At 43.0% G+C, this 27,666-nt stretch overlaps 1 protein-coding gene across 2 annotated transcripts in view; it reads left to right on the top strand.

The window, feature by feature from the left end:
- The window catches only part of FSHR (follicle stimulating hormone receptor), a 156,761-nt gene extending 134,935 nt beyond the window's left edge, over nucleotides 1-21,826 (top strand). The window contains exons 6-9 of one of the 2 annotated variants that reach the window (XM_024553069.2): nucleotides 3,626-3,694; nucleotides 3,806-3,880; nucleotides 15,891-16,076; nucleotides 20,492-21,826. In XM_024553069.2, coding sequence (XP_024408837.1) covers nucleotides 3,626-3,694; nucleotides 3,806-3,880; nucleotides 15,891-16,076; nucleotides 20,492-21,725 — 1,564 coding nt within the window. In that variant the 3' untranslated portion in view covers nucleotides 21,726-21,826. The remainder of the gene's footprint in view (nucleotides 1-3,625; nucleotides 3,695-3,805; nucleotides 3,881-15,890; nucleotides 16,077-20,491) is intronic. The other variant, XM_024553068.2, reaches the window with a different exon arrangement.
- Nucleotides 21,827-27,666: the final 5,840 nt, after the last annotated feature.

Genomic DNA, 27,666 nt, shown 5'->3' with positions numbered 1-27,666 from the left:
AGGATAAAAATTATAGGTAAATAATACTTAATACTTTCACTTAATATGCTCACGATAATTGGAATTTGTGTGCGTGCGTGCTGGAATGAGCTGATTGGGGGTGTGGGAACTATGAGAGAATGGGAAAGCAAAATAAATTAACTAAAATATGAACAGAATAAAAATATGCAAAATAAAAGCAATTATTCTAAAGGTAAAGAATCATTTCTTCTGACCTGCCTGTGATGTGGAGGTGGGAGGAAGAGTTAAAATGAGGAAAAGAAGGTTGTGAAGGGAGGTCGTGTCTAGTTGGGCTTTAAAAGATGAGTGGGGTTTAGCCACAGCACTGGCACAGGGCAGACAGGGGAAACAGAATCATCAAGGCCATGGAGATTTAAAAAAAAAAAAAAGATAAAAGGAGTTTTTGGAAACTAGTGAGTACCTGCCCCATGGGTATAACACAAACACGACAGAAAAATGATTCCCGGGCTATATCATAGAGGAGGAATCTCAGTGATCTTCTTCTAATCAGCTGTACCTGGATATTTGGAGTGTGGTGATGTCATTCTCACAGCCTTGCACAGTAACATACATCTTTTTTGTCCAGAACATAAGACAGAAGGCAACGCATCCTAACCTTCTCTTAGCCTTGCCTCTCCCCAAATAGAGGCAAAGAACCTGAAGAAATAAGTAATTTATGACAGAGCCTTGCAAACCCAAACCTACAAAAGAAATGTGCAGATCATAACTGCTCTTCACTAAACCCTGTTCGTGGACACTGAGGTTCCCCAGAATTTAGAACACAGTCTCCTTTCTTAAGAGCCAACACTTCTCAGACAGGTCTCTAAAGGATAAATTCAGTCATGAGAACAAAATCTACTTTCCTTACCTCAGATGCTTCTTAACCCACACAAATAGAATCAGAAGATCCATACTCAACACAGCTTAAGACTCTAATTGTTTTTCGTTTGGTGCTACGACGGGTGGAGGAGCACTTTCTCCCACTAGGGACATCCAAGTGCACTCAGGAAAAAAGACAGTATGGCAAATGGCACTGATGACTGAAAAGCTCCCAGTGCATTGTCATTTTCCCCAAATCCTGAGGCCTTGTTCATGTATATGCATGCCCAACAACGAAGGATGGTGAGACCCTTGGCTAGTGACTCGGGGGAAAATAAGCAGTAAGAGCCTAACGTGAGAAGGCCTCTGAGCCCTTCCCCACCCTGACCTGCCCCTGCACGCAGAGGGTCTGAATGGAACAGCACCTAGTTACGGCCAACCAGCACAATGGCATCATTCAGAACAAAAATAAAATGAGGTTACATGTGTGCCCGATCCCCACACACCCCGCCACAGAGAGGCTCACTTCAGGGGCCTTTCCTGCGTTCCTCAGTTGGCTTCCATCTCACTTGCCTGCCCCTCCTTGAGCTTTCACAGGCCAGACCTTCACCCTTGAGGCTGACTCCACTTCTGGACCCTCTTAACACTCTACTGAGTGAACACTCTGGTACACAAAAGAGTAAGGAAAACCATGATTTGGCTAGTGTTTACCTGATGCTCTGCCAGGTGGTCGTCGTCATCATCATCATCATCATCATCATCTTTTAAATCCAGCACTACCTCTCTTAAGAGACTAAGCTTGTAGTTAATAAATGTTGGCCTCTCTGTGTCCGCAGTTTGGGAGCCTGACAGCCACACGTAAACCCCAGGGCAGGAGTTCTGGGAGTAATTTGCTCCTTGTGCGATGATTCATTGTTGACATCAGTAATGCTACCACTACCATCACCACCCCATAGGCTGGATCTGGTGACTGAGAAAGTCCATAAACACAAAGGGCTACTTTAAATATAATAATTATTTTAAATTAGTCTGTATGTTAGTTAATCATAGTGACATCTACTTGTAGGACATACATGTTCAAAACATAATATCTATTCTACAGAAAAACAGATGGGGCCCATATGGGTTTATACATCCCTGTGTAAGAGTAAGGGTAAGCCAACATGGCCCATGAGCTAGGGCTGCTTCCTACAAGTGAACATTTTGATGATAGAAAACACTAACATCTAACCTAAATTAAGTCAAATGCTATCCCGATGAAAGAAAAAAAATAGCATTCTCTTCAATAGCACACCTATATTCCCCCCTCAAAAAAGTACTTAATTATTACTATAATATTTTTAATTTGGCCAAAAATTTTGCAGAAATTGTTTTATTAGTACCTACAATGTATCTATGTATTATTCTCCATTTTGCCCCTTGGCCTACAACACCTATAGTTTACTAAGTTTACTAACTGGCCTTGACAGATAAAGTTTGCTGATCCCTGTGTTTGATCCAAAACCCCCAGGGATCCTACAGGTTAGGGGCAGTTGCTCCAGCAACTCTTACTCCCTGGGGACAGGATAACAAAGAAGCCAGGAGGCTGGATGTGCCTGGCACAGGCTTTCTCCTGGGTAGGTATGGGCAGGCGGGATGTGGGAAAGAGGTGCACAGCCACTCCTTGGCCATCAGGAGCCACCAATTGGTTGCTAATGTTTTAAAAGGTTTACCTTTTTCCTGTATGATTTTTTTTTTTTTTTTAGCTAAACTGTTTTCCAGGAGGAAGAAAAAAAATCAACAGTTGTTCTCCTGTGATTTTCAGCATTTTCTAGCCACCCATTGCAGTCTAGGAAATAGAGTCCTGAGTGCACAGGAGCTTCTCTGAGTCCACTTTTAAACAGTGTTATTTGTAAACCCACTAAGCCCAACAGGGGAAAGAACCTGGCAGCAAATCAAGAGCAGGTTGTCAGAGGCTCTCCGGGGCTAAGCTCTCCCAACCTTGGATTTCAGTGTTCGTTTTCAGATCCATCAAAGAGCACAGCAATGCAGAGCTGTTGGCCCAAGGTGTCTGTCCTTGGCCTGCCCTGTCCAGGCAAACCTGCTCACTGACCTTGTTTGCACAATCAGGACGACTGTTCCACATCATCCAGCTGCCTCCACCCCCAGAGCCTCCTCCCGTGCCCACTCAAACCACCTCACCCCGCCACAGCCCACAGTCTCTGTAATTGATTTCTCTTCCTTTCTGGCTTAACCCAGAGCTACCTCCACAAACCTCCAATAGCCAGGTCGCTATGGGTCACAGGAGATGTTCAGGTTGTGTGACAGCTTAATTAGATCACTTTTTGACGACAGCCAGGTTGGCTGCTGTAGGTGAGCATGGGTACGAGGCTTAAGGCCTTAGAGAAAGGTGATACAAAACGTTCTCTGTCTTATAAACAGTTGTTCAATAATTGTATGATTTCTGTCCTTCAGGAGGAGAAAGATCTTCATCTGTTCCCTGCATGACATCGTCTCTGCACACGAATGACGTGTGCAAAGACCTCATAGGATCCAGGCTGCTATGCCTAAGTGTGTCTTTTCAAAATTAAATCTCATTTATTTCTCTGAATAGGTAATACATGCACATAATGCAAACTTCAAACATTCCAAAAGGCTATACAGTGATAAATCAGTCTCCCATCCACCCCATCCCTGAGCCTTAAGGGTGGCACTTTATTTATGGCCTAACCTGTGCTGCCTGACCTTGCCCCAGTGCTTCCAATTATGAAACCCTGTGTTGTTTGCATCTGACATTATTGGTTTTTTAATGGGCCTTTTATTTCAGATGGCTGAGTAAGAATGGGATTGAAGAAATACACAACTGTGCATTCAATGGAACCCAACTAGATGAGCTGTAAGTAGCCCTGACTATTCTTCCAGGCCATTTAGAGGGAAATGGCTCTTACAACAGTGATGTTTATGTGGTTTTGTGTTTCTCTTCTTCTTTCCTCAACTCTGGCCCCAGGAATCTAAGTGATAACAATAATTTGAAAGAATTGCCTAATGATGTTTTCCAGGGAGCCTCTGGACCAGCCACTCTGTGAGTAGCTTGCCCCATTACCACATACAAGAGATCAGTGTGTATAAGTTAGAAGTTAACTTTCTCCAATTCATAGAAGCTTCAAGACAGGGCTTACAATCAAGGTCAATTTTTATCTGTGTTATCTGCAAGGACGTACAGGGACAATTAAGAAGTGATCCATGTTCTAACTTTCAATAAAATAATAATAACATTTAAATTTTTACTTTTATTTGTTTATGTTTTTAGACAGAGGGGAAGGGAGACAGGAAGAGAGGGAGAGATATATTGATGTGTGATGTATTGATCAATTGCCTCTCGAATGCCCCCAACTGGGGGACCTGGCCTGCAACCCAATCGAACCATCAACTTTTTGGTTCACAGGTCAGTGCTCAGCCCACTGAGCCACACCAGCCAGGGCAATAACAACATTTAATGAGTACTTACGAAGTCCCAGACAGTGTTACAAAAGCTTAAGATGCATTTTCTAATATAATCCTTACCATAACCTCTGTAGTAGGAGCTATTATTCCCATTTTAGGTGAGGAAAAACGAGCTTCCCTGGAAAGATTAACTAATTCACCCAAGGCCATGTAAATTTTAGAGCAGGAATTTAACACCCAATTGATCTGACTCAGTACAGACTCTTATCCACTCTGCCAGGCATCTCTTCCCTAGAAGGAAAAGCAGAGTCTTCTTCCTTACCCTCAATGTACAGAAGTTTCCCTCAACCCAGTGAGAGACATACACACAGTAATATCTGGATCCTCTTTGCCTCGATTCCCGATCTCCTCTGACACATTCAGTGCCTCATAGGCCTGCCTCAGCACCTTTCTTTCTATCGTTGCTTCCTCATCTCCATCCCTCCCTCCCAGTGTGACTTGTCCCTATTCTCTTCTCATCAGCCCCTGCCCTTCCACAAGGGCCACTCTAATTCCCACCTCTTCCTCGGTCAATAGCAAGTTCTTCCTTCTGCAACCTTCATGGATGCAGGGACCAAAATCTGCAAGAGCTTTTTAAAAATGTCTCCCTGGGCTCTAAGCAAGACCTACTACATTGACTGATGAATGTACCGCAGGAAGAAGAAAAGAACCCAGAAAGAAGGAGTCAGATGCAAAAAGAAATAGTGAGCAAAAAACCCAGACAAACACATGGACAAATCTAAAGATTTTCTAGATGATCTTTATGTAGCCCGCCTAAGGTCAGTTTGAGCACATGGGAGCCACTAGTCTACACCTCTTATTTGGTAGTCAGAATAAGTGACCATGTGTACCTATCTGCCTACCTATCATCCATCTATCAACATCACTTTTATCATCACCAAAAGCTTATATTCTTCTTCTGGCTGGTGTATGTTATCTTCAAGGTTCTTTTCTGTGTCAGACTTAGTGGGTTTATAAATAACACTAGACCCCTCAGGATAGAGCCGGAACTCCTAAAATGGTTCTACTCAGGACAGAACGTGTTGTGACCCATACATGAGACTCTGCATCTTTGAAGAAAAGAAGGTCAAAGAAATATAAGCAAGAGGAGGAAGTGTGAACATGATTAAAGCAGAGGTGCCAGAGCCTAAAACCAGTTCCTATACCTCTTGAGGCCTTGGTTTCCTTACCTCAAAAAGTGGCAAAAACAGTAACACCTATTTCCTAATATTATTGGAAGCTTAACAATATTATGTGCATGTATGTATATATTTATATATTCCCTCATTAAACAGATAGATTTTAAGAACTAGCCCTGCACCACCTACTGTATATAGCAAGAAACAAAAGAAAGCTTTTCCCTGCAGAAAGCTTACATTCTTATAATGTGGAGCCAGACAAAAACTAAATATGTAGCTTAATGTATCAGGCCATGCTGCATGTTGCTAATACCAAGCAGGACATGGGCATAACAAACGAAGAAAGCCAGCATAGTCCATGTGTCCAAGTGCACCAACTGCTTAGAACTTGCAATGCTTAGTTAATGTTTCCTATTCTTAAAGTACTCAGAAGACAAATGAACCTGGAGAAAGTGCTTTGGACGTCTCTGACCACCACAACAGCAATTTGTCTATTTCACTTAGCTACAAGTCCTAGGGCGGTTGAATGTTTCTAGGTAGGCCCCTTTATCTGCTATCGCAGAACGTATCTGTGATGGGGTAGGTTTCCATGTGTGACCTCTATCAGGTACACTGCGAAGTCATAGCACCTTAAGAACTGACTGCTACGGAGAACATTCAGATTGGACAGAATTCCCAATTAGTTCATTATCCTGTTGAGGAAACCAGAGCCAGAAGTGGGAAGTGACCTGCTCGAGACTATGCTGCCATCGTAAGCCACAGCTTGGACCAGAAACCAGGTCTCCTGCCTCACATACCATGCATTCCCACCATCTCATGTTGCCTAAAGTGCATAAATATGTCTAATCAAACATCTAAAAGTTATTCACTAGGGCTCCTGCAACTGGCTGTGAACTAAAACAGAAGAGGAAATAATTATAAACACCAGACTCTCGGCCTAAGGACGGCAGTAAATGATACATACACACAGCAGAGAAGAAAGTCTCCTGAGGTTGTTCGAGCAGGTCCCAGGCTGACACGCAGTGTGTGCAACACGTCCCATCAGGGGGTCTAATGGAGAACACAGATCTGAACCCACCAGCCGCCCTGCTACGAATACCATCAAGAAGAGGGATGTCAGAAGCAGCTCTGCGAGGTCCTCAAGTTGCAAGCCCATTTTTCACCCCTTTTCCACAGGAACACACCTGGCCAGAATAAAGGAAATAAAACTTATAGAAAATTCAAAGGAATTATGAAGCACTTGCCATGACTTAAAGGGCAGAGGGTAATAATACATTCTACATCTTTTCACCTCAATACATGGGGATATATGTGCAAGATCCTGGCCAAAAACCCAGCCTATAGGAATTGCTACTCTCCTTCTCCTGCCTTTAGAGGGAAGAAGATTGATCACCAAGCCTCCCTTTCTGGGGCTTTAGGTTAGTCCACAGATGTCTTTCCTCTCTGCTTGTTGACCTGAGATTCTATGGCCTATCCCATCATCTACTTCTGCAACCTCATGTGCCAGCCCAAGCTAAACCCTAGCCTGGGAGCTATTTGTTAAGGTGTGTACAGAAGACCAGCCCACTCCAGGTGCTGTGGGTTAATGGGTAGGAGAAGGAGCGTGCACAGACTGCTCAGCCCACTATAGATGCTGCCCAGGCTAATGCTGTGACTGTGCCTTGGATTAGATTCCCTCCCCACAAATGAGACAGCGATATGGGCATTTGTATGCAGGAGGTTTACTGGGAAGTGCTTGATGCAAAAGACTCAGGCTAAGAGGGAAGTTGACAGCAACACATTTGCAACAGAAGCCTCAGCTGATCCTGTGGGGAGCTCTGGAGTTAAGATAGCCCTTCAAAGTTGTACTGAATCAAGGCAAGGGGCTACACCTCCTCATCAACAGGCATTGGGTACAGGCTATCCCCAGGTAGGAGTCAAATCTTAGGCAAGTCAAACAAGAACAATTCTCAGAGTAAAACTCAACTATGAGCCACCTCAGCAGCAAGAGTGATTCTCAACTGCTCTCAACCAGTGGTTCTAAATTTGCTCATACATCAGATTCCCCTGGCATGCTGGTAAAAGCCCGGATAGCTGGTCCCCACACCCAGAGTTTTTGATTCAGCAAGTCAGAAGTGGGCTTGAGAAACTGCATATCTAGTAACTTCCAAGGTAAAGCTGATTTGCTGGTCCAGAAAGCACACTGAGAATCCCTGCCTTAGCACCAACGCTGGGAATTGAAAAGCCTCACTCGTTCTTTAGAATGTCTCCTCCATGAGCTAAATATGAACCTTCCTCTCCAACAATAGATATGTACAAAAAACCCTGAAAGACTTAAGGGGAGAGCACCCAAAACAAAGATAACTCCTTTCCTGAAGGCGAAATTTTTAGTTGAAGGAAGAACAGGGAGCCTCTGAACACCTAAGGGTGTGAGGGCGAGATGTTCCATTGCAAAGAGAAATAGACACAGATAAAGCCCGGAGCACACAGACAAGCTCCATCAAGTTTCAGAGGAGCTGCCTAGCATCCTGATTTCCCCCTCAGGAGTCTTGACCTTGAATGTCAGTGGCCATCTGAGTTTTCACCTGATATTCTGAGCTCACTCAAGTTTTGTTTTGTTTTTTTTTAAGCAATCAAGCAATTGCTGTTTTTCAGGAAAGAGTTTCCTGTGGGAAAAATTTAATGCATTGCCTTTGCAAGCTGGAGCCAGTACAATCATATTCTGATAGTTTATCAAATTGATTTGGCTATAGCTCAGATTCATTTGATAGTTCAGATTCAAACACTGAGTTATTTGTATAAGAATGATTCTCTTCCATTACCAGCGTACCCACAGTCCTATAGACAGTAAATTGCCTTTTTATTCCACCTGGGATCATGAAAGAGAGGTCTCCTAACCATCTGTCAGTGTGGTATACACCAGAAATGCGCTGGCACTTATGGAAATGATTGACCTATAATAACATCTTTGCTGGGAAAAATAGAAATTGTTCAAATCAAATTTGTGGCAATGGCTGTAACACACTTTATTAAATGGGGCACAGAGCGCACTTTAACTCCTGCCTCTCCTGACTCAGCGTCTTATTACTGACGGCTGGCTGCCTCCCTTTCCTCTTCGTATCTCAAAATCAAGAAGCCCAGCAATGTTGAAACAGTTAGGATCACTAAATCTCTTCAGCACCAGCCACTATCCATGAAGTCTCCCATTGGTGCATTTCAGGATTTAAATTCTCGAAACGAGTCACGGCCAGAATGTAGCGTGTGCTGAAATGTTAACCAAAGCGACTTCTTAGAAAGACTGCAGTCATTAAATCAGTGTGAAAGACAAGGATTTAAAACACCAGCCCATGAACTCCCCTGCCCCGTGCCCAGCCCACCAGCCCTAGGAGCATCAGTAATAAAGCAAACATTCTTTACTATTCATTGGGCATATTAGGTCTTCCATGTTATACACTTAGTAGATGTTGGTGGAGTCCCTGCTATGTGTCTGATACTTTGCTAGGTAAACGGGATAGAGAGATTTAAAAACAAATAGTACCTGCCCTAAAGTATATCATTCCTAGAGAGGGATAAATGTTACTGCCCACAACAATAAGCTCTGCAGAAAATGTCACAGGAAGTTATAATAAGAGAGCAGGTGCCCAATAAATCTTTGTCATGTAATACAGTGACTTTTATCAGATAAAGTGACAGTGTGTGGGGAAGGGAGCTCTTAGTTTAGGCCAAAATTTCTGCAACAACCTTCACCCCCTCCTCCCTCCCTACCTTCAATCCTTTCTCCTTTCAAGTCACTTAACAAGTATTTATGAGCACCTACTATGTGCCAGGCTCAAGGTTCCCAAGATTAATCTTACAAAAACACAGCTTTCAACAGGTCATTCTTCTGCTCATATAAATTCTAAAGTCTGCTGCCTGGCTTTCAATGCTCAAATCCCATCCTGTGGTTCCCTTAGTCCTCAAAGTATGCTTGCCCAGTATAACCCTCCTGAAAACCATTCACTACCAGGCGTTGTGTTCTGGGCCTCTCCCCAAGCCTACCTTTAGCCTCTAGTCATCATAATCTACTTCCATGAAGAAGTGAAAAACTGATGATGTCTTATATTGTTATTCCCCCAGGGACATTTGCATTATAAAAGTGAAAAGTGTTTTTCAAAGGAATTAAAATCTAACATTAGATTTCCATGCTACATGGCAGGGTGATAGCCAGAGAGGAGACTGTGTGTGGTGTGTGAGGTGTGTGCATGTGTGTGCATGTGTACGTGTGTGTGTGTTTTAGGGAAACAGAACAAAAATAAGAATATTTATTAAGTCTCAAACCACATGGAACAGTATCCACTTTTCTCATCTTTGGCACTGCTGACATAAATTTCTATGAATATTTTTTAATCCATTGAGACACCAGAGAGACATTTTTCTGCCAGTCTAAAATTTGGAAGTCTTGAAAAGTTCCATGTTTGCTAACTTCAGCAAGTATCCAGTAAGCTTTAAATAAACACTTCTACAAACACTTTCATTTCCCTACCACCCGGGAACCACTTTTACTAAAGACTTTTGCTTTACCGCACTCAAAGGGGCTCTGCATCTCTCCCTACCAACCACTCTCTCCTTTCAACATCTAGCAGGAGAAATACTAGGTGCCAGGACCCTGACAAGATGCCTTAGTCGCACAGCAGCAAAGCCACCTAGTGCACATGACAGCAGCTCACATATTCTTTAGCTGTGAAGAGGAGGAATCAGAAATGCAAATTAAGCCCCGGCTGGTGGATTGAATGCTGGCCTGTGAACCAAAGGATTGCTGGTTCGGTTCCCAGTCAGATTGCTCCCAGTTCGATTGCTCCTTTCTCCTTGTGCCTTTGGTACTCTGTCACATATAACTTCCTGCTGCAGAAACACCATTTTGCTGATCTCCCTTTAAAGCCAGATGTCCTCTCTCACTCTACCTTGTGTACTGTATCCCTTTAGAACTGCTGACCAGCAAGACTTGCTCCAGCCTCTCATTTTTATTATGATGCTGAGGATCTCTGCTAACCAGACAACTATCTACTGAGCAGATATCATGAGTCCAGCCATGTTCCAGATACGATGTAGAAAACCAAAATATCATAATGATCCCTGCTCTTACAGCATCTGAAATCTGGCTGAGGAGGCAAAACAAATATACATGAAGAGTCAAATAATATGAAAAATGGGAGAGGTAACACAAGGTACAAGAGTCTTAGTAATTGTTACAGGTCCGAAGACATCACAGGTAGCTGGGGTGTTCTATCTATTGCCTTTCCCAGGACTTCAGTGTCACTCCCCAGTCTATCTTCAAACAAAACAACAGTTTTGGGGGTGCTTACAACATGAAAAGCACTGTTCAGAATGCAAGTAGCCCTCTGCAATCAAGTGAAAATAAATGCAAATGCAAAGAGCTAGTTTATAAAGCAAAATATGGTAAGTGGCGAGAGAAGCAGGAAGCATCCGAACACAATGCTATTGTGCTCTTCGTGGCTTTCAAGGAAAAATACTGCTACCACTGTGAACAATGATAGAGGTGAAGAAATCACAGAGACGTCAATGGGAGTCTGTTTTGGTCCTCCTCTGCTGCATAAAAACTCCCCTAAAACTTAGTAGCTTAAATCATTATATTTTGCTTACAATTTTGTGTTTCAGAATTTGGCTAGCTTGTCTCTGACCTATGTGATGTTTGCTGGGTGGGTTTGGGGGATCTACTTCCTAGTGGTCCCCTTCACTCACATATCTGGTATATCTGTGACCCTTGGTATATTTCTCTCTCTCTCTCCACACACACACACACACATGAAGAATCTCATCCCCTAGGACCTCTACACATGGCTTAGCCTTTTCCTAGTGTGTCTGTATCAGGGTATTCAGCATTCTTCCATGGCAATTTAGGACTCTATAAGACCAGTATAGAAGCTGTCAGTGCTCTTAAAGGCAAGGTCCAGAACTGATATAGAAATACTCCATCATACTTGATTATATTCCAAAGACATTGCAGTTCAGCCTGGACCCAAGGGAAAGGCAAACAAACCCTCTACATGAAGAGTGCAAAAATCTGACTCTGCAGGGAATATAAAAATGTGTTTATTTTTGGAAATCTTCGATTAATGTGATTTTTTATATTATAAATTTAAGGGAAGAAGGTATAACTAAGAAAAATAGTCTTCTGCTTTGAATTGCTTGCTTTATAACATATGAAAGTGTTCGTGGCAGGTAATGATTGCCCTGGTTTAAACTGTTCCTGAAGAACATTTTTTATACTTCCATCGCATTTCTTAGAAGGAGACTAGAACTGTTGTAGACAAAATAGGCAAGTGTTGCACCCTTGCACACTTATGAGGGGAGAAAAGAGGAGCCCAAATGCCAGATGAAACAGGAATTTGGTCACAAAGACCAGAGTGAGTGTAAATTGAGGAACTGGTCAGAGGAGCAATTGTCTGAAGAGAGAGAGAGATTTTCTAGGGCAGAGCGGAGAGTTGAGAAGCAAGTATAAAGGGGGAGATCAGGCCAGGAAAGCTGGATCTATCAGCAGCAGAGAGTGGAGACTCATCACAGGGACAAAGGGTCATAGATAAGACTCTCATCTCCAGGGACTCCAACTCTGAAGAATTATAATACAGAGGAAAGAACTAGGAAAGAAATCCTGAAACACCAGAACTTTTACCCAATGGTGTTAGCAATGAGCATTGTGAGGAGTAATTAAATTCCAGGTATATGTGGAAGGTTAAGCCAAGACATTTTGCTAAGGATTAATGTATGGTAAGAAAGAAAGAGAGGAGTCAAGCGTGACTTCAAATTTTTGCACAAACAACTGGAAAGGCTGTAGGTAGAGCAGGTTTTCAGGGAAAATCAGGAGCTCAATTTCTACTATCCAACATTTGACTAGCCCATTACACATCCAAGTAGATATTTTAAGAAGGCAGTTGAACGTAATGTTGAGTTCAAGAAAGAAAAGCAACCTAAAGGTATAAATCAGGGGGCCATCAGAAAAGAAATTCCAAAGAGTTAGCAGACAAAATTACCAGATACAAAGAAAGCCTTCCTTATACAAAGGAAAGTATAAAAATTATAAATTTGTCCTAAATTTGTACCTAAAAAATTGTCATCAAAAATATATAAAACAAAAATTGACAAAACTAAAAGTAGTAATACACAAACCCAAAATTATAGTTTGAGATTCTAATGTACTTCTCTCAGTAGTGACAGAGCAATACAGCAAAAAAAAAAAAAAAAATCAGGAAGCATCCAGAAGTATTTCAACAATATTATTGGCAAATTTAATTGGCTTGGCATCTAATATACATATAAGTGAAATATACATAGATACCACATAAAGGTAATCATCAGATCTGAAAATGTAAATTTACCTAAATATAAGGCAGGGGATTGGCAATCCAGAGCTTAGTGATGGTAGATAACCAGTATGAATGCTGAGACTTGAGAGGTGAGCCTTACCATCACATAAGTACTGGGGCAACTAATAGAACTTGGATCCTCAGCAGATCTGCCCAGTGACAACTGGAGTCAGAGAGTAGTTGTTGCCTGAGGCAGAGGAGGGATGAGAAGTACCGTAACTTTACTCTTCCTTCCATCCTCCAATTTCCCACCAGAACCACTTGAAAACTGACAGACAAGGTGGTACCTGGGAAATGGAACCTGAAGAGACCATTCCTTTTCCAATACGGAACAGCACAGACAAGTGCTCAGAACGGATGTGAGAGAAAACAGGCAAATGACTGCTATATCGCATCCAGCGCTTTGTACTTCATCAGAAGGACAATGAGGAATTGTTGAAGAGTTTTAAGCAGGAAGTCATAATCTGATTGGCATTTTTAAAATATCACCCAATCTGCAGTGTAAAAATTGCTCTGGAGAGAAAGAGAGATGGTTGTGATGGTTAATTTTATGTGTCAACTTTGCTGGACTGTGGGATGCCCACATAGCTGGGAAACGTTATTTCTGGGTGTTTCTGTGTATTTCCAAAAGAGATTAGCATTTGATAAACAATAGACTGAGTAAGAAGATTCACCCTCCCCAATGTGGGTAGGCAACATCCAATCATTTGAGGAAATAAAATTGAACAAAAAGGCAGAGGAAAACAAATTTGCTTGCTTTCTTCTTGAGCTGGGACACCTGTCTTCTCCTGGCCTCAGACATCATAGCTCCTGGTACGTGAACCTGCAGACTCTGGGACTTAGGCCAGTGGCTTCCCTGGTTCTTAGGCCTTTGGACTCAGAGGGTATTATAGTACCAGCTTTCCTGGTTTCCCAGCTTTCAGATGGCATATCACAGGACTTCTCAGCCTCCATAATTATGTGAGCCAATTCCCATGATAAATCTCCTCTTATATCTCTATATATCCTATTGGTTCTGCTTCTAGAGAACCCTGACTGATATAACAGTCATGAGAATAACAGTTATGAGACTATCGTCTTAGTCTAGGCAGAGACTTTGTTGAACTAGACTAAAGCTGTGGTAGAGGAGTGAACTGATATGAAACAGATATAAAAGTTAGGCTTGTGAGGACATAAAACTGATTCTAAGTGAGGAAGAAGTCAAGGATGACCCCCAGGTTTCTATCTTGAACAACAGGGGAAAATGTAGGGGTCATTTGCTGAGATAGAAAAGACAAAAGCAGAAATACATTTATAAGGAAGATGATAAATTTAGCTTCAATACTTGCAAGTCATCAAAATGGTGAGATCTGATGGGCAACTGATTATCTGGGCCCAGGGTTCAGAAGGAGGATCTGAACTGGGATACACATTTAGAAGTCATCAGCATACACCTGATCTCTGAAACCAAGGTGGGTAAGATCACCTGGGAAGAACATATACAGTCAGAAGGGGGCCCAAATTTGGAGAAACTACAATATTTAAAAGATAAAGAAGAAAAAATCAGAAAGAAGTCAAAGATCTCAGAAGAAATTAAAGGGAATGCAATGCCAAGAATGTCTCAGAGAGGAGGTGTGTTTTACATGTAAAATATAATTGAGAAATCAAGAAAATTAGAACTAAAATATGACTTTAGTGAGTATTGGTTCTCTAGGGGTTGAGCAGAAACTGGGCTGGATTGTGAGTTGAGGAAATAATGGCATCAAGTATAGACAACCAAGTACAAGAAGTTTGACTGGGAAAGGGAAGTGCCAAATAAAACAGCAGTTAGGGGTTTCGCTGGACAATAGGAAGCATTATAAATTTTTTAGCAAGAGAATGAATGACACAGTCTGAGAATATATGGGGTAACAAATATGTACTCGCACCCCCAAGTTCCCTTGCTCTTCGTGCCCACTGCTTTGACTTATAGGAAATGTAGACATTAGAAGATTCTCCTTCCCCAAGCATCTCCCAGGGTGCTAAAATGAACCCACCCTGGTCATTGCTTGCTAATACTCCCATTAGAAGTGTTCGTTCATGGCCAACATGCTGGCCCCAAAAGGTCTAAGCTGGTGACATTTAAATCTCCTTGCTCCCACTAGCTGGTCTTGGATGTTTTCAGGGTTGCAGCTGCCAACAGTGCTGCCAGATAAGTACCTGTGTCACTGTTGTTAGTGCCAGAAAGGATAGGACTTCAGAGCCCCCCCTGGGACAGGGACCAGGTTAAACTATCCATTTGTGTTGGCTCCCATGTAGACAACTGCTGGTGTACCCAGGCAGACACTCTCCTACAAAGCAAGAACCACTGTGTGTGTTTGAGTGTGTGTATGTGTATTCGTGTGTGTGTGAGTTGAGAGAGAGAGAGAGAAGTTTATGGATAATAGCTGCCAGTCATGTGCTCTCTTTTGGCAGGAAGTTCTGTATGTACTCTAACTCATTTAATTCTCACGACAACCCTCTGATTATTATCATCCCTATTATATAACTTAAGAAATTGCAATGTGGAAAAGTGATGTAATTTGAGCAAGGTCACAAATCTAAAAGGTAGGGGGCAGGGGGCATATGCAGGCAAGTCTGGCTGTGGATGCCATGTTCATACTCCATATTGCCATTTAGACTCTGCGCTGAGGGTGCCTCTACTACCCAGCAGACTCCTCTTTCCCTTGTAGTGTATTCTCTTCTCACCCTTTTCTGAAATTTGGCCACAGATTCCACTCCAGCTCATCAGAAATATTTTTATAGCAGGTTTGATATTGGAGAGGAAATGGTCTCAGTCCCTTGCTCCTAGGCAAATTAGTGGGTGTCAATTCTATAGACTGTAGAAGGGGAGAGGACTACTTTTAAGCCCCAGATCAGCCAGGCTATGAATATACCCAGGATTCAAAGTGGCCTGTTATCTAAGTGCTCCTACCACTTAACACAGCACTCTGACTGAATCAAATGTCCTCTTAGCCAAATATCAATCTGACCAAGGTGTGTTGGATGAATTGGAGTCTCTCTCCTCACCCACGTAAGAGGATCACCACTGTGCCTGCTATTTTGCCTGCTACGGGAGCAGAAAATTTTAGGCCCATGGTAATCAGGTTATGTTCACTTTTTCTCCTTACAGAGATATTTCGAGAACCAGTATCCACTCCCTGCCTAGCTATGGCTTAGAAAATCTCAGGAAGCTGCGGGCCAGGTCGGCTTACAACTTAAAAAAGCTTCCCAGTCTGGAAAAGTTTGTTGCACTCGTGGAGGCCAGCCTCACATACCCCAGCCACTGCTGTGCCTTTGCTAACTGGAAACATCAAATGTGAGTCTGTCATCTCCGTCCGTCTCTTGAGCCCTGCTTTGGATTTCTCCAATGCAGAAGGAGTTCACAACTGCTACACATCTGTGGCAATAAGAGAATCCTCTGGCAGAGAGATCATCCTGACGAAAGCCCTCAGGCACATTCTAAATCAAACTTCAGTATTGTAGAGCATTTCTAATGTTTTTGAAAATGGGCTCTCAGAAGAAGGCTACTCACAGGGTAGACTACCTACCAAATATTAAATGAGATAACATGGAAAACACCAAGCATAGTACTTAACTCACAGCTACTGTTAAATTAATATTTGTTCCCTTTTTCCTCTGTGCCAATATGGATTTATCCTTCAAGTCCCAAACTCTGCACCCCATACGTGTCCCGGGCACCACCAAAGTCAGCTTTGGAGGGAAGAAACATAAACACCATTGCAGAGACTGATGCGCTCATCCACAATATATCCCAACCACTCTAAGCCTCTGTAACCCCTCCTCGCATTTTAGCACTTCACGGGGAGGACAAAGTTTAGGACATGTGTTCACTTTGGCTTTCAAGGCTGGTCATATTAAAGAAGGTAATCCTAACAGAGCCACACCCCAGTAGATAACTGGTTAAAAATTGAGATAATCATAGACAGGATCTGGAGCGAGTGAAGAGGGTGCACTTGAGACTGCGCACATTCCAGACATTGAAGAGACCCACTGGAGATAGCGTTACTGGGTATGAGCTCTCAAAGCTCGCACCTGCCTCTGAACGGATACAGTCCACACCATGCACTGCACTCAGTCACGTGATGCCTTGCCACCACTCTAGAACAATACCCCAGCACTAATGGAGCTTCCCGGTGATATCATTTCACTGTTTAACACAGTCTCCTCTATTATCCAACCTTCAACATGCATTGACCTGCTCAGGTAGACATATGCCCTGCTCAAAGTCAAATAAAACAAAAAACAAAACAACAAATAAAACATCCAAAATGATTTTAAAGGAACGAGGAATTCACCCTCAGACCCATTTGAAAGATTTTCAGAAAAGGGGCTACTTTTCAGAATTTGCGTGCGTCACTGGGAAACTAGCCAGAATCAGACACTCCTCACCAATTAGCTCAAGGGCCAGGGAATTTCTTCCTAACAACTAAAATTCTTAAGGGCCTGCGATGAAGCAGAAGGCTTGCCACTTTTATAGGCCACACAAGAGTTCTTCCAGCCAGGGCAAGAAATATACCAATTCACTGCCAAAACCTGGAACTGATCTCCCCTCAGGAAAATCTCGAAGGAGACTAAGATCACCATAAGAGCTGCGCATGGTGTGCTGTCAACACACCACAGGAATGTCACGTTGTCTTACTGCGCTGCTCCCACTCGGCTGGCCTTGCCACACCCTAGAGTGTAGGTGTAGCCTCAGGGCCTTCCCAGCCAGAAATCTCCAGGTCTGCTTACATTGTCCCCTAACTAGAGGCCTTCCCAGTCCCTCCAGACCATTGAGCTCTCACCCTCTCCAGGTCTCAATGGTAACTTACCACAAGGGCCCATCAGGTGCAGCAAAGGAGAGACCCATGCCAAAATGAAGTAAAATTGCAGTGGGTGTTTAGTCATTAATTTAATAAATTTACACACACACATGTAAGACAAAATAGTCATACTATTCAGAAGATAATCATGGAATTTTTTAAATGGTGACTCTTATTTCACTGTATATCATAGTCGGTGTGGTTTAGATTCAAGCTCAAAGCTGTGTGATGAAATCATCCTTCCAGTCCTCATTTGGAAGTGCCCAAAGTGTAAACGTTAGGCCCCTATGACTGAGGTTTTGGCCAGTGGCCCTCCTGGCCTCTCAAGCAAAAGACCTTTTTACCCACACTCCTCAACTGTCATTGAACCAGTTACTTCCTTATCATAGCTCTATACTCAGCTTGCGTTGTTATTTTGTTCATTGTATTATTTAATTTTCTTGTATCTAGACCTTTTCTTCACTGCTAAATTTAAAATGGTGCAACATGACATACGCACCTAAGTGCCCACACCGGGCCTAGGCCCCAACATGAGCTTAATAAGTAACCACCATCATCTGCCTCCTTATGGCTGATATTTTCTGAGTGCTCGTGGCCAGGCACTGCAAGACTTTGCATCTTTATCTCACTTAATTCTCACAAAGCTAATAGTGGTACTTTTACTCCTTTCTCACAGAGACAAACTGAAGCTCAGAGACAGTAAATAATCTGACCAACACCAACCAAACTCAGATCCAAACCCTCTGGTCTGTCTGTCTGTCTCCAAAGCTCAGGCTCTGGGCCGCTCCACTCTGCACTTCCCAGTGTCTGTTCACTGATTCATCAGCGTCCAAGAGGACCGGTTTCTTAACCAACCCTCAGCTGAATTCCAACTCTTTACGATTCTTAGTGTTTGCAAAGGTGCTGAAGGGGCAAGATTTTATATCCCTCGTTGCCACCTTTGTTTCTATTCTTTTCTCAGAGACACGTATTGTTTAGCTCCTTCCTCATTCATGTTTTGAGTCACTTCTGTTTCGGGAAAGAAAAGCATCGATACTTAAAATATGTTGGTAGTGGTATCAACAGTAAGAATCTTCACTGAAGCCAACATAAGCCCTGGGAAGCGAAGGCTGTCTGGAGGTGGTGGAGCCAGATTTGTTCCAATGAATGGAATTGTAGTCTGCGGGCACCAGGTTCCTAACTTCCTGGCCCTAGACTGTGCTGTCACTGCTCCAGGGACAGAGGTTAGGAGCCAGAATTAGAATAAGCACCACAGATATTCTCTTGTCCCCTCTACACCCATCTATGAGCTTGCCTCACCTTTCCTGTAAGATCTCTAACGCAAAAGAGTTTCTTTGCATTCTCAATCACATGTGTGTTAAGTCTTCAGTCCCCTTAGTGTCACCCACGACAGATGTGAGAAGCCCGATCCCTCTCTAATCAAAAGATGGCACCTTCTACAACCAAAGAAAAAGAGGGCCCTTTGGCCCAAGAGAAAATGACATCCTAGCAATTCAGTTCAGTTCTCAGAGGGAGAGAAGGCAGGAAAGAGTTCTCCCTAACCACCCCTTCTCATGAAGGTTAATGGGAAAAGTTCAGCCCATGCAGGTTCAGCCACTTGGCCAGCACTTGCCCTTGAGTATCAAATGGTGTCTTTACCTCCTTCACTCCTTCAGCCACTCTCTCCTTCTTACAAGGGGATCTTTGAGGAGTTTTAAAACTCACTTCAAACTCGCATATGAGATTATGTTAAGGTTTGCAAGAAAAGTAGTCACTACATTGCTGTGACCTTGCCTCCCAGGGAGGGTGGGATTCGGCGGGGTGGGGGGGGGGGGGGCGGGGGGCATTTCATGTGTGAAAGAAAGAGAAAGAGAGAGAGAGAGAGAGAGAGAGAGAGAGAGAGAGAGAGAGAGATTGAGATTTTTTTTTTTCCATCCCAAAAGAGACCCAGTGTGAAACATCCCAATTCCTTTGAAGCCTTTGCTTCAAAAACAGAACTATTACCCTCTCTGTCTCTACATGTACTGCTCACCTGTGTGGGTAGAATATTTATGATCTGGCTGTTGTTCAAATCCCTTCTGAAAGTGCCCTTATTCTGTTGACAAGGCCTCTTGCACATTTGGGTCTAAAAGGAAAACTAAGACAGAAAAGTGAGTCCAAGAAGAGCCAGCTCCCCAGGAGATGACTTACAATCTTGGAATAAATTAGGCCCCCTTGCAACCTTCATTTGCTCTTTTGGGCACTCACTAGGGAACTATTTAACATGAGACAGCCAGGTTTACTCTGCAGACAAATGTATGCCTGAAGACTGCTGTGGCCCCTGGAGAGTGAAATAATAAATAGGACCCTCAGTAACATTTCAAGCAAATTAGCAGATCTCCCAGTAGCCTAGGTACCAAAAGCCAGAGGCAGGGGCTGGCTGGGAACTATCTACAGACTAATCTTCCAATTTATGTAAATAAAAGAAGCAAGTTAAGTTCTCATTTGAATCAGAAAACTGTCCAGATTTTCCAGTAGCTTGGGTACTGAGTACAGGACTGGAGATAGATCCTATCCAAGCATAATAAGAGATATTTGAATGGAGATGGGGAAAGGAAAGGGTGGAGTTGATATCAGGTCTGTAAATTATTTACACTTAACAGTGAAGGCTTAGCTAGTCCCAGGCGCCTTCCTCCCCACATTCAGGTTGTGGCCAGATGGTTTCCCCAGTGGGCCATCCAACGCTAGGAATAAATACACAAGTTGTTCTGTTCATTTACAGTAAGCAGCATTAACCCTTGATCTTAGCCTCAAGGGCAGACAAACTGGTAGAAGGGGGGTGAAAATCTCAGGAAGAAACCCCATCATTTCTGCCCTATGCAAAGACAGTGATGTATTTGCCATTCTGGATCCAGGATGTTGATTCTATTCCTTTTTTGTATTTCTCTAGCTCTGAGCTTCATCCAATTTGCAACAAATCTATTTTAAGGCAAGAAGTTGATGATACAACTCAGGCTAGGGGTCAGAGAGTCTCTTTGGCAGAAGACGATGAGTCTAGTTACGCCAAAGGATTTGACGCGATGTACAACGAATTTGACTATGGCTTATGCAATGAAGTGCTTGATGTGACTTGCTCCCCTAAGCCAGATGCCTTCAATCCATGTGAAGATATCATGGGGCATGATATTCTCAGAATCTTGATATGGTTTATTAGCATCCTAGCCATCACTGGGAACATCACAGTGCTGGTGATTCTGATTACCAGCCAATACAAACTCACAGTCCCTCGGTTCCTTATGTGCAACCTGGCCTTTGCTGATCTCTGCACTGGAATCTATCTGCTGCTCATAGCATCTGTTGATATCCGCACCAAAAGCCAGTACTACAACTATGCCATTGACTGGCAAACGGGGGCAGGCTGTGATGCTGCGGGCTTTTTCACTGTCTTTGCCAGTGAGCTCTCAGTCTACACTCTAACAGCCATCACTCTGGAAAGGTGGCATACCATCACCCATGCCATGCAGCTAGAATGCAGGGTGCAGCTCCGCCACGCTGGCAGTGTCATGCTGGTAGGCTGGATCTTTGCTTTTGCAGTTGCCCTCTTTCCCATCTTTGGTATTAGCAGCTACATGAAGGTGAGCATCTGCCTTCCCATGGATATTGACAGCCCCTTGTCACAGCTGTATGTCATGTCCCTCCTTGTGCTTAATGTCCTGGCCTTCATGGTTATCTGTGCCTGCTACACTCACATCTTCCTCACAGTGAGGAATCCCAACATCATGTCTTCTTCTAGTGATACCAAAATCGCCAAGCGCATGGCTGTGCTCATCTTCACGGACTTCCTCTGTATGGCGCCCATCTCCTTCTTTGCCATCTCTGCCTCCCTCAAGGTGCCCCTTATCAGTGTGTCCAAGTCAAAGATCCTCCTGGTCGTGTTCTACCCCATCAACTCCTGCGCAAACCCCTTCCTCTATGCCATCTTCACCAAGAACTTCCGCAGGGATTTCTTCATTCTGTTGAGCAAGTTTGGCTGCTGTGAAGTGCAAGCCCAGACTTATAGGACAGAAATCTCATCCGGTTTCCACAACTTCCATCCAAGGAATAGCCGCTGCCCTCCAGTTCCCAGGGGTACCGATGGTTCCAGTTACACACTTGTCCCTCTAAGCCATTTAGCCCAGAAATAAAACAAGGTGTAAATATACCCGAGAGTTGAATGATAATTGTTTTGCCTTTGAAAAATACGTCATGACATACCTGACAGAGTGCTTCTACATACTCCACCTAACTTAATTTTCTGCAGTTACCTATAAGGTAAATTGGTCAGGAACTGTAAACTTCATGTGATATACTAGGAAGCTGGAGTATTAGTACCAATATTAATAATTAAAATAATGCAATACTACAAAATCACATTTATTTTACACTTTATAATGTTCACAGCATTTTTGTTCAAATCACCTCAACTGATCCCTATAAAAGTCCTATTAAATAGGCACAACAGGAATTATTCTTGGAGTTTTTCAGAAGAGGAAACCAAGACTCAAGGGGTTAAGTGACTGTTTAAAATTGCTTGGTTTATAAGAGGTAGAGCCAGGATTAAGTGTTCTGATGACCAGAAAACTGCTTAGAGAAGCAGCACAATATTCATTCATTCACTTATTTATTCAACAAATATTTATTGAGTACCTACATGATGGCTTTGTAATGTATCAACTTGGATGGGGTGAGCTATATTTCCCAGAATTCCTTTTCTTATGTTTCCTATTAGGGTGGGTCACAGGGAAGATTCTTGGAAAAACAGGAGGGTAGCAAGGAAGCTGTAGCCATTTGGTCGTTCATACGGTTTATTGCTGATCTGCTGATTCAGCTCATTGCTATGAAGCTGCAGCTGGGCCTGCAGTTGCTCCACCTTCTCCGGGATCCTACTTCAGATTCTCTGACTCCCAGACCAGGTCTATGTATTTAGTTCTATGATGAAGAACCCCAGATTCTGCAGAATGCTCTCATCATCAAGGTCAGAGACAATAAGATGTGGCTCAGTTTGACCTTGTGAGGTTTCATCTCATGCTTATAACCTCCAGAATACTCATGGTCCTCCCTTTATGACTGCTTGCCCTGGGGACTTCAAGCTCCAGCGTCAGATGTAGAGACACTACCCTTGCAGAGACTGCTCGATCAATCCCGCAATTGTATAAGCCAATTCCATGTGACACATACATACCTATGTGCAAGCATGACTGGTTCTGCTTCTTTAGTTGAACTCTGATAGAATACACAACCTACTATATGGCATGCATATGGATTATGATGTTAAGAACAGAGCAGCTTTGGAATCATAGCTGAGACTTTATTCTGACTCCGTAATAATCCAGGATTCCATCTCTCTCCCCTCAGTTTCTTCTTGTGTAAACTGGAGTTGCTTATAATACCTAACTATTGGGCTCATTGAGTATAATGAAATGGGTTCAAAGTGCCTAGTGCACTTGGCTTGGTCAATGTTAGTTTACTTCTCTCCTCCCATTCAAATGCCTGGACTAGTGCCTAGTTCTTCTCACTCTTGATCTAGAACTCATTCCATTATACCATATTGTTTCTGGTTACTATATTTCCCATACCTATTTACATAAGTGACCCCATCTAGATAATAAATACTGACCACAAGCCCTCACCAAGCATTGTGCCATGACCAGCCCACTCTGAGTCTCTTCTCAGAATTTCTTCCTTACATGTCAAAGCCAATCCTTCCTCCTCTTGCCCTATGGCAAACATTTCAAAAGCAGGGACCATTAAAATGCATTAACAAGGAGGTCCTTATATGGCTAGAATCAAAAGAAATCATTTCTGCCTGTGTGACCTGGGACCACCTCGATATATTGTAAACACTGAGTGAAAAAGACAATCATTATCCTTTGAAACAGGCTAGAGCTGTGCTGTTTAATACAGTAGCCACTGGCCACATGTGGCTACTGAGCACCTGAAACATGGCTAGCCTGAGCTGAGACACGTAAGTGTAAAAGATACACTGGATTTCAAATAATGACTTCAAAGAAAAAAGAACATACAATATCACAATAATTTTGACATTGACAAAATATTGGAATAGTATGGTTTTGGATACATTGAAGTAAATATATTTAAAAATTCATTTCCCTGATTTCTTTTTACATATTTAATGTGGCTACTAGAACATTTAAAATTACATATATGATCATGTTTGTAGCTCATGGTATATTTCTCCTGGAAAGGGCTGGTCTGAGGCTATGTGAAAAAAAAAAAGGCTTTCATTTAGCATTTTCTTCCCTGGCCCACACCAGTTGCTGCACTGTTGGGCTGTCCCAGCTCCGTCTGCCATCATTTTTCTTCCTTGTTTGTAGCCAGAGGAAATGTATTTCCGAATTTCGACTCAAAAGCAAGTAACAGCTAAATTTAAAAAAGGATACAATATATATTATTTCACAACATAGTTGTTGACAACACACTGGTTTAACAGATAGCGGTTCTGAGAGGCAAGAATAGTTCAAAGATAAATACACACAGAGAGAAGCTCAGAAGACTTCTGGTCCATCACTGTCACCAACACTTTCTGGTGAGAGGGGTTCTCTTTTTTGTTAAGATGTCATTTATTTTTAGACAGAGGGTAAGGGGTGGGAAAGAGGGAGAGAAACATCAATGTGTGATTGCCTCTCTCACGCCCCCTACTGGGAACCTGGCCCACAACCTAGGCATGTGCCCTGACTGGGAGCGAACCAGCGACCCTTTGGTTCTCAGGCCGGTGCTCAATCCACTTAGCCACACCAGCCAGGGCGGGAAGACTTTTCTCAAATAAGCAAACACACTTATACGTAGCTAAATTCAGTGTTTCTAAATCCCTTATACAAGTCTTCATACATTTTCTGTATCTGAACAGAAACGATGGGGTCCAGTGTACCAATCCCTCTTCCCCTGAAAAGGGATCACACAGGCAACACCACTAGGTGGTGCTTCGGGGCGGTGCTGCAGTACCAGAGTGCTGACCCCGATGAAACCAACAAAAACAAACACCAAAGACACACAGCCAAAAGAAATTTTGACATACTATTCCAAACTGTTGTTTCTCTGAAACTTTCATTTCAAATCTCAAACACCACTGAGAGGGCCATAACTCTCAGACATGTCTTAAAGTATCCATGTCTCCAGAGGTGATATTCCAAATATTAACAACCGGTACAGCCCAGGTACTGATCTCTTAAAATGAACACCGACTGTGGACAATCTCTTTGGCCATCTGGTGCAAAATGGGTGAATGCCAGCCCTGACCTCAACCTGGACCTGGTCACATGCCTCCCCTCAAACTTTCACCCACCTCCTTCAGCCCTGTCCTGGCCAGCCTCTCTCACTGCCTTCTTCCACTGACCCTTTCCTCCAGATTCTCCTGCACTGAATCCGAAGAAGCGGTTACACAATATAGAATCCTACTTGGGGGGGTCAGAGCAAAGAAACTGAATAAATAAATCCAGAAACTTTAAAGAACAATGAACTGGGCACACAGGTTAACAAGCAATTTTCATTTCGCCACACACAGGATTAGTAACCACGAGGTGGGGGTTACAGCACTGGACATTGTATTCGACGACAGGGCTGCATGTGTTGAATGTGGGGAGCCCTTCGGACTTGTTTCTGGAAGGAAGATATGGAGGGAGGAACAAAACAAGAGGAAAGGCCCTTCTGCTCTTGTATCACCAGGATGTGACAAAGCTTACAAGAAGTGACACTCTGCGTTATTTAGGCTAGAATCAAATAGCACTCATTAGAAGATCAAAGAAAAATCACTGAAACTGATTTTTCTTTAATTCTAGTGCAACAGCCACAAGCTTCGGGCTCATAAAGTATTTTATCTTATTAGGAAAGTTTATAAAGACAGGCAAGGAATAAACTTTCAGCTTCTGGACAATAAGGGGAATTGGAGAAAGAAGACAAATATATGGGATGTTTTGTCTGTTTAATATATTAAAGCAACTAACTAAAGGCACAAAATAAAGTCAGCTATGAGATTGTGCTCGCTAATTCTCATCAAATGCTTTCAGCTGCAAGAAGCAGATGCTCCCCAAGCAAAAATGGCTGAAACAAGAGGCCAATTACATGAGAGGCTGCAGACTTGCATGGGAAGCTCAGTGGTCTCAAGGACCCAGGACCTCTCCACATTTCTGCCCCGCCATCCTTGGAGTATCCACCCAGCCATGATTCACAAGGGTGGTAGCAAGGCTGCTATAGCAATTCCAGATGCCACATATGGGCATGACCAAATCCAGAAACAAAGAAGAAAGGTCTTTCCTTCCATGCATCTCTCTTTCCAGGGGAAGAATAAACTTCTTCCCAAAGATCCTCAGCAAACATTCCTTCCTACCCATTATCCACAATTACTGCCCTGGCTGCAAGACAGGTAGCAAAATGAATCTTGGCCACAGCTGGCCTCCAGAGGTGGAAGGCAGGACGGTGGAAGGGGGTGCTGCGGTGGGAGGAATGTTGGGTAGGCGATCTCATCCTCCAACCCGAGTAAACCCAAATCCTCTATCATGGGATGAAGCCCATGGGGCTCAAGGTCCGGGTGCACGTGGCACCTTCACACCTCATTTTATGTCCTCTTCCCTCTCTCCTCTCCCCCTCTCCCTATACTCTGTAGGCCAGCCCCTCCTCCCCATGTTGGTCTGTTCTATTCCTCCCTAGAACAAATTCAAAAGTTGCTTAGATCTGAAAGCAACCACTGGACTCAGACACTGCCCAAGAAATGCCCTGTTTAAGGCAAAATGTAAAAAAAGGAAAAGAGAAAGAAAATAAATAAAAGAAAAAATGAAGTAACAAATAAAAGAAATGCACCAGGATAGAAAGAGGGGAGATATGAGGAGAAGAGAGGGAGAAGGGAAAGACAAATTAAAGAAAGGAGCAATGTGGAAGGGAGCCAGGCCCTGATTGTATCTCTTTGAGCTAGTACTTGCTCATCTTGGTCTCAAAATCCTTTCAACTTGTTGCAAGATTTCAACTCAAAACATGAATGGGCTCAGTCTCAGATGCCAAAAGAAAGGTCCACTGCTCATACCATGATGTTCCAGACTTCCCAGGGCTCCACACACCATAGTCTGGGTCCCTGAGAGGTAGTTTAAAGAATAAGTAATAGAAAAATATTTCTGAAGGTTTTCAAAGGCTCCTCACTTCAAACATCAGACAATGTAGGACATCTTGATGCTTTTCACGAAGACCCAAAGTCTTCATAATAGTCTATTCTCTCCAATAGCATTACCCACAGCCCCTGAGCATCCTGCTCTGGGATAGATGATCCTCAAAAATTCACTAAATTCTGAAGTTTGTAAGTACTCTATCTGTTTTCTCTTGCTTCCTACTTTTTTTGTTGTTTTCTTTACAACACAGAATCATGAGACATTCCCTTTAAACAAACACACAGGGAGAAAAATATAAAAATCATCTTATTTTTAGTGATAGTTTCCACATAATAAGATGCAAACACATTTTCAGCTCTGCATTTAGAGAATTTTCAGGCAATTTCCCCCCCATGTATCATTAGCTAGGGTCATTTAAACTTCCAGGTATTAATAATTTGCATAAAGATGAGGTTTGAGTATGCAAGGTTTTAAGTTGTCTCATAAATAGCAGAAGCTGTACTGCAGGGTTCCTGTCTCTGAAGAATGAATCTACCAAACAGCTATATGTTCCTGATTTACATAAAGTGGGGGAGAAAGGGAGGAAGAAAAAGAAGAAAAGGAAGGGAAAAAAATTGAAAAACACCAGTTAGAATACACTGCCTCAGTCTATAAAGTGATGGGAACACTTTCCTAGGCACATCCCTGCAGAGATTCCCCCCAAAAATTATCCCCTCCATCTCCTCCAAGTACATCATGAGCTTCTTCCAGCCCAGGCTCCCTAATACCATAAGCCAAGGTAGTGGACTCTCAAGACATGGCCCAGGGAGACCTCCATCCACATTGAGCTTACCCACCTTGGGCTGTGGGTCAATCAGGCTAGTGTCATAAGCCCGCTTTCCTAGGATACCTGGAGGCTTAAGCCAGCTTGTTTTCTACATATTACAGTGAACAGCTTTATATCAAAATTCAAGAGTCTAATCAAAAGACATAC

The sequence above is a fragment of the Desmodus rotundus genome, chromosome 5 (assembly GCF_022682495.2).
Source record: "Desmodus rotundus isolate HL8 chromosome 5, HLdesRot8A.1, whole genome shotgun sequence".
NCBI lineage: Eukaryota > Metazoa > Chordata > Mammalia > Chiroptera > Phyllostomidae > Desmodus > Desmodus rotundus.
The sequence above is the reverse complement of the archived record's forward strand: the minus strand, read 5'-3'. Positions and strand labels throughout refer to the sequence as shown.